The sequence below is a fragment of the Cariama cristata genome, unplaced genomic scaffold (assembly GCF_000690535.1).
Source record: "Cariama cristata isolate BGI_N322 unplaced genomic scaffold, ASM69053v1 scaffold7094, whole genome shotgun sequence".
NCBI lineage: Eukaryota > Metazoa > Chordata > Aves > Cariamiformes > Cariamidae > Cariama > Cariama cristata.
In genome coordinates, this window is record NW_009614634.1 from 11,612 (window position 1) to 19,747 (window position 8,136).

Sequence of the window (8,136 nt, forward strand, 5' to 3'; positions counted from 1 at the left end):
AAGTTTGACATGAACCTCCATGTATTCAGTAGCAGGGTGATGATATAACTGCTGACTTCAAGCAGTGTGGAAAGAATAAGCAAAGTTGAGGTCATGTTCTTTGCTGACATTTGTCCATTTTGGTGTTGTCACATGCTGGCTAAAAGAACTGTAAAGTCATAACAATTAATAGTGTTGCTGTGATAGATACCTGCAAGCTGACGTTTAGATTCATGTTACCGTGCATTTCTCTATGAAGTTATTCTATAGAATCCAGACTGTAAGGATGAGCGGCTAGGCGATCCCCTTGTTTGTGTCCATGCTTGTAAATGTGCTCACACCTTTGCAGTGTAGTACGGGCACATTGCCAAATTCTGCTCCCAAGTACACAGGTGAATTCCTGCAGGAGCAAAAGGATCAGGTGTCCTGGGACAAAAACACAGCTGTAACACTGAAGGAGTGCTTGTCGCCCAGTCATCTGTTTGGTGTTGGTTTGGTGTCTTGTTTCATGAGGGAGTGGAGACCTCTGCTTTAGAAAATAGCAGTATATCACTTCACTTCTCTCTTTACCATTTGATATGGTAACAAGTGATTATTTCTGTTGCTAGGAAAATAAGACATTTTGTGTCCCTCAAAAGGCTGCATTGTACCAATGAAAACAACAAACAGGTATTGTATTTCTTTCATGTCACAATTTTCATAGCTTTTAGTAAACTGGTATTTTTTGGTTTAGAAATTGATATTTTTCCAAGAAGATGTGATCTATATTGTCAAGGAGATTCTCAATGATTGTTGGAGCAAGCAAGAAAACTTCAGCATCTGCATCCTTTCGTAGGATTGCTGAATAGAGAAAGAAAGGCTTTAATTCTCTGGCACATGAATGTGACAGTTGAGTTTGTGATACTGTGGAGCAATATGGACCATAGAATCATAAAATAGTTTGGGTTGGAAGGGACCTTTAAGGGTCATCTAGTCCAACCCCTCTGCAATGAGCAGGGACATCTTCAACTTGATCAGGTTGCTCAGAGCCCCATCCAGCCTGACCTTAAATGTTTCCAGGGGCGGGACATCTACCACCTTTCTGGGCAACCTCTTCCAGTGTTTCAACACCCTTATCATAAAAAAATTCTTCCTTATATCTAGTTGGAATCTAACTTCCTTTGGTTTAAAACCATTGCCCCTTGCTCTGTCGCAACAGGCCTTGCTAAAAAGCCTGTCCCCATCTTTCTTACAAGCCTGCATTAAATACTGGAAGTCTGCTCTAAGGTTTCCCCGGAGCCTTCTCCTCTCCAGGCTGAACAACCCCAACTCTCTCAGCCTTTCCTCATAGGAGAAGTGTTCCATCCCTCTGGTCATCTTCGTGACCATCCTATGGACTTGCTCCAACATATAGTCCAAAGGGAGTTCAGGGGCTTTTTTCTAGAGCTGCTCTTGCCAGTCTGATCTGGTGTACTTACATCTAATAGTGACCTGTGCTCAGAGGTTTGCCTATGTGTGGTTCTTGAATAAAGTGTAACCTTCATGCAGGAACCGAGACATTGCATGCTCATCAGAACATGTGTTGTGGAGGGGTGTAATCCAAACCATAACGCAAGTAAACCAGCAGTAGCAGTTAACTCTGATCTCTGCAGTCCAGACACAAATCCACCTGAGCAGGTCCTGCAACAAAGCTGGTGGCACGGGGAGCTGTTTGCTGTCAGCTGCTCCTGGTTCCCTCCCTCTGAAAATGTCTGAAGCAGATGATCATGTCACATCCTTTGCCTCAAAAATGCTCTAGTACACGGCCTGTAGAGTAAAGAAGTTTGGACTTTGGTGAGCAAAGGAGTGAAATCTATCTTTAGCCTGTGTTCTGTAGGGATGAGATAGAAAGTGGGAAGCATAGGAAGTAGCTGGCAACATTTTAGACAGAATGTGCTTAGAGGATATGGTATTTTTCCATGGTCTTTAGGGGAGGGTTATGTATCTTGTTTTATTTAGAATTTCAATGTGCTTTTATCCGTGAGGTGCATGGATAAAAGGTATTTAGAAAGCCACTATTATTTCTAGTTACCCCTTCTTCTGTATAACAATACTGAATATTAACATATTATTGGAAAACCTCTACTATTGTAAGAAGTTCATTTGTGGTATTCTGTAAAATTTGGCTGTTGAAACCATCTCCCTTGCACATGTTTTTGTGGGGGCAGGTAGTAGTCAGTCAAGGGAGAAATCTGCACAACTTTTGGAAGAACTTTGAAGGTCTGTCATTGAACAACAAGGCTCAAAATGTTTTAAACTGACCTCATCTTTGAACTAAAACATGGATTTTAGTATTAGCAGCAAAGTATCATTTACAGTAGCAGGATGTTTGAAAGTCTTCAGGCTAGAGTGCAAGAGAGTTTTGTAATAGAAGTAGTGCTAAAGTTACATATATTTCTTTTTAATTCAGTATTTAAACGTCATCATTGTTATTGTTTCATTTATAGTTGCTTTGATGTTGATTCGAAAGTGAGATACAATCTGATGATTTTTCTATAATATACACACAGCTGAAAGACTGGTACAGGGAAGTGTAGATATGATAATGCAAGATAATGAGTACAAAATCATTACAGACTTGCAGCCATCTGTAAAAAGCAGCAGTAGGAATATAGATAAAAGTCCTTTTCTTTTCTAGTTTTCTTTGACCTGTTCATTGGGCTGCCTAAGCCAGAAGGCTTAAGAAACAAATTTTAGTTAGGGAATTGTGTCCAAGACCACATTCATATTCTCTGTACTATGGGCACTGTTGGAGAGCACCATCAATTCATGGGTTTTAGTATTGGTTCATGAGCAGTTATTGGTAAATAAAGCACTAACGTGACAAGCTATAGGTCTGGGGAGATTTACACATTCGGTGAGCCCAGGGAATGTGGCCTTCAAAGGGTTCTCCACAGATGTAGAGATCTACCACAAAGGTTAAAGACAGCAGCCTGACAGAAAGCATGGTCTGTGGAGATTTAAGGTCCATTGAGGATAAAACAAGGTACATCCAACAGAACTTGGTAATTATTCTGTTTCACTTCTGTGGCGGAAATATCTCCTGCTGTAGTAGAGCACCAGGTGCTTTCTCATTGCATGAAAAAAATCAAACGGTGTCTTGGAATTTGGGGGTTTTAGGTGTGGTTTTGGTTTTGGGATGGCTTTTTTTTGTTTTTTCTTTTCTTTTTAGGTGGGCAGTGATGGTGACATATCTGTGTTATGTTAATGAATTTTTAGAGTTATTTTTGTGGCAATGCTAATGTGATAGTCAAAATTTGGACACTGCAGTTTTCTTAAAATCCATACCTGAATACTTGCATCAGTAGAACTTTTCTCTGCCCTAAAAAAATAATAGGTTTCTTTTCAAACCACAGATAATTCCTTATGGAAGGATAAAAGGGAATCAAACAAACTATTTAGTTACAGAGCAGTAAAAGCTGTTGTGGTTCAAATTTTGATGCAAATGTCTAATGTTTCACTACATCAACATAATTATAAATGGCTTGATCTCAGCATTCAGACACTGTGTGCAGACTTAGAAACATCCTTACATTATTATGCATTGTTTCACCTTAAAAAATGTCAATGTGTTCTTTGTCATTACTGACAGCCTCTGTAAGGGATAGAGATCACTGTGTAGGAACCTTCACGGATTTCTGTGCCAGATTTATCACATACAAAAATTAAGCATGTTAAATTTATTTTTTAAAAAATACATCTGAGAGTGTGCTAAGTATTCTTACAGTGAAGATTTATGAATGGGGATTGACTTTCATGTGACTATTCCTGTGTGCCTAGGAGTAGTGATTAATGCTGTCTTTGTCAATTTGAGACCTGGCAGGATAGAGTCCAATGTTTGCACATTCATAAATTCACAACAGAGGTGGTGTTTCTTCTCTTAAGAACATATTGCCCCAAGATTAACTGTGTAACTGCCTTCATAACTTACCTTCATGGCTCTTTTAGGTCATGCCTGCAGAAGGGGTAAGAGAAGTATTTAGAACTGAAATGTGGTTTGGTTTTTTTTTTTTTAGTAGTGCTCTTAGAGGACTGTGCTGCTGTTTTCTGCCAGTTGTGCAGTAGACTGAGATATATCCATGGGCTCTGAGAGAAGCTCCAGTTTGGGACCAGAGCCAGCAGTCATGTGTCTCTGTACCATATCTTATGAGCTTCCTCAATCTTACTTTCTGTGGACAAGACAATTTCTATGAGAATTCCTGCATGATTACAAAAGAGGTGTTTAAGCTTTTAAAATCAGTTTTCTGGAGGACGAGTAATTTCTTACACTTCCTCAAATAAGATTTATAGGGAGCATGAGTGCAGGATTTCCCCTTCCTTTTTTTTTTCCTTCTTACTCATTACAGAAAGCCACTCCTGAATTTTGTTTTTTCCCTTTCTATCTCTTCTTTCTCCGCCTTCCCCTCCTACCCCCAATAGCAAAAAGGAAAAAAAAGATGGAAGGTGTGCAATAGTGATGGACAAGAGAATTTGTATCATTCCTTTCCTTTCTTTCCTGAATAATCCCTGTGAGAACCCTGCAGCATGCACTGTCACAAACTGATATAGATGCTAAAAGCAGACAAGTGCAACCTTGCTGTACTCTCCTTTTAATTCACAGGTTGCAAGCATGGATTTCATGCTTCCATGTAATCTAGTGTTTTGCTATAGGCAGGTGACGGATTTGGTTAGAGGAACCAATCACCATAGATTAGATGATGGCACTGGACTCCTAAATATGATGTGTAATGAATAATGTGTAAATACAAGTGTCAAGCACTGAAGTTTATTCATCTGAGGTAGAGGATGTGTATATCTTCTGTAGTGACTACAGTAAAAAAGTAATGCATTCTTTTTAGTCTTTTTCATTGTCTCTGTTAGCTATACCTAAATACATCATGTGCAAATTTTAGAGGGAAGACTTGAGGAGCTGAAAGTTCTCCTCAGTTTTCCTATTAACAGCAAAATACTTTCTTGTAACCATGTAACAAAGGAATGGAGTGCAGTGAATTAGCAGATATTAAACTGTCATGTGTTGGACAGACTGTGCTTTTGTTTCTAGGCAGAACAGAAAAGCAGAGGAGCATTTAATCTGTGTTATTGTAGACCACAAGGTGTTTCAGAAGCACAAAGAATTAAGATTTTGTGTTTAACTTTTTCATTCATGAGAAAGATTAAAAATTCCTTGGAAAGTTCTGATGGATTACAACTACCTCTACCCTTCAGTTGCTGGAGAGTTGTTTTTGTGAGTGTTTTGAAGTCCAGTTTATCAGTGACCCATGAAAGGATGCATGCAAAATTAGCTTAGATAGTACTAAGAAAATGTTTTTTAAATTACTGTACAGAGGGCAAAAATGACCATTTTAGGATTTTTTGTGTGTGTCTATGTGTCTTTCATTCCTGGAATCTTTCAGGTTCATATGCAATTTACACTTAAAACACTATCTAAAGGATGAATGTCAGTCCTCTTGCAGACACAGGCATTAAACAGGAACTTGGTACGTAAAAGCACTATTGTATCTGTGATTTTCTGCATTGCATATCTGTTTACTTTCATATCATTTCTCTACATCCAATTACACCTGAAGAAGAGTCTTTGCCAAACACCTTTTTTTGTTTTAGTAACCGGAGGGAAAATGCTGGATAAGGACAGTGTTGAATGTAGCCCTTTTAAAATCTTTGTGTAATCTTTTTCCTTACATATATATTTTACTCTTGGTGCATCTGCAGCTCTACAGGAGTCACCGTGATGAGAAGTACACAGGAGACAATTCTCAGTCAGGTTAGAATGCTATCATCTACCTTTGTATATTGCTGTGCTTGAGGTCGTGGCCGGGTTCTTTGCTGAAATGTTGTCTCTCCCCTCTGTGGTCAGAGCAGATGGCCAGTGATGGATGCCAGCTGCTCTGATGTCGCACCACGATTTGGATTTGTAACCATCATTAATAATTCCATCTCCTGTGCAGAGTTCTTGCCGTGCATTCAGAGTTAAGATGTGTTACTCTTTGTTGTGTTAAAACACTGTCTATGATCCTGAAACTGCTGCACCTCTGCACCCCTTTGTATTTGAATTAATGTGGAACTGCGCTGACTTGTGCCAGCAGATCTGCCCTACTGTTTCCAAGTTTAGGACCTGCCAGCAGGCCGTTGGTTTGGCCGCAGCACAGGCTAGTGTCCAGGCTAGAGGTAGTCACGTCCAGATAGCGCTGAATTATTGCAGCGTATCTGCACAACCCTTGCCCTGTGTCTTGGGCAGGTTTGCTTACTTGCAAACAGCACATTCAAGCTCTCAGTAACTTCTGCAGATAGATTTTGACTAAAAGCGTGGAGTATAAGCGGATAATCTCTTCTTCTGATGCTGTGTAGTGGTTGGAATAACAATTTTCCCTGAAGAAGGAGGCACTAAAGGCCAATTTTAAGCTTGCGATTCCAGTGATCTGAGCGAGATGCAGCACTGCTGTCTTATTCTGAGTGAACAGGTTTTTCGTGCCCTCTTACCTTCTGGCACCTGAGGCCATTCCCGTTATGAAACACTGGACAACACTTCTGTGCAATGTCAGGCAGCTTCTGATTTTCTTGTGGGAGAAGGATATAACATACCAAGAGCATGGGAAGTGACTGCTTGACATCCCTTGCTTTTTCAAGTAGCATAAGAATATGTACAAGCATTGGAGAGCTTTGTGATGCCACATAATAATGGGCAGGGGGAAGAAGAGACAACATATGCAATTTGCTGCTCCTGTTACCATTGCTGCCATCAGAACTGATCCAGGCTATGTTAAATTCCTTGCTCCTGTGACCCTGTAATAAATGCAGTTTTTCTTTCTCATTGTTTCTTTCCTGCAAACAGGAAGGTGAGAATGCCTGTGAATTAAGATGAAGAAAACTTGTTACTAGTTAACATATTGTTACTAGCTTACTAATGTGTTTTACAGATTATGTGGGGCATTTAGGTTTTCTCATTATTGTGACAGATTTGAGCAAGACTGGGAAGCCACATCCCATGAAGCCATGTTGATGCCTGTGGTGCAGTGAAGGCAGGCAACCTTAGAGTCACACATATGTGATGTAGGTTATCCTTCCCTGCAGTCCGTGGTTGTGCTCCGAGAGTAAATTGCCAGAGCCATGGGAACATACCAGTATGTGATGAGTGTAAAGAAATAACCCATGTGTATCATGCTGTTTGCGATGCTGTGATTTGTAACAAATCTGGATGGGGAGGCATTCTGCTCACCAGAAGAAGGAATATTTTTTATTTTGATAACCACCTTAGACAAAGCCTGAAAGACTGCTGCTTTTAGGCAGCTAAAGTTAGCTGAAGTGAGTCTTCTGTTCCATAAGGCATCTTGATTTCCTTGAGAAACAGCTTTCCAGGTGACTTTAGACAAGTTGCTGTAAATTGATAGACACTGAGTCCTTTGTTCTGAAGTGCAGAGATTGCAATATTTCCCCCACTTATGTGGTATCATTAAGATAATTTAATTAAATATTCAGAGTTTTAGATGGAGGAGACTCTGTAGAGGTCTTACTTGATGCATTTTTAAAGCTTTTGTTTTGTATTTACAGAATCCCATTCCTTCAAATGCAAGAACAGACGGAAAGATTCAGTTGATGTTAAGTCGATAACATCTCAAAGTAGTGATGGTAAGAAAGCAAACTGTCAAGAATGATGTTATAAATAGAGAACAGACTTGCCTTAGGCAATAAAAATGCAGAATGAAAGAGGAACCAGACAGATTCACAGCTGATTAAACAGAGATTACTCCAGTTTTTTACAACTGCTGTAAAATTTCCTTATTCTAATTTGCAAAACAGTGTCCCAGCATGAGTACCAGCATCACTATACGACGCATGGCAGCGTGTAGTGCCTTCACGGAGAGAAGGAGTGGCTGTGCCATGGGATGAGGGCAGCCTGCTAAAAGAGTGCATTGTGAAGCATTAGTTCCACCTCTTTAGAAAGCTGCAGCTTGTGCTCCTGAACCAGTATTTTGGTTTCATAGTGTGGGACAGGAAAAGATCTATTACTGCTAGTTACTTGAAAGCAATACTTCTGCTCCTGATCCCATTTGAGACTGCTTGCTGGGGCTGGGCTGGTGGTGGCAGAGATTTCTTTCTGTCCCAGCATGTAATGAGAGAAGCGCAGCTTACAGGGAGCAGGAA

General features: G+C 40.1%; 1 protein-coding gene across 1 annotated transcript in view; it reads left to right on the plus strand.

The window, feature by feature from the left end:
* The window catches only part of PDE8B (phosphodiesterase 8B), a gene marked incomplete at its 5' end in the record, with an annotated part of 33,809 nt that overhangs the window by 11,573 nt on the left and 14,100 nt on the right, over nt 1-8,136 (plus strand). The window contains 3 exons of the mRNA XM_009699494.1: nt 588-648; nt 5,707-5,758; nt 7,543-7,620. Of these exons, the coding sequence (XP_009697796.1) occupies nt 588-648; nt 5,707-5,758; nt 7,543-7,620 (191 nt within the window). The remainder of the gene's footprint in view (nt 1-587; nt 649-5,706; nt 5,759-7,542; nt 7,621-8,136) is intronic.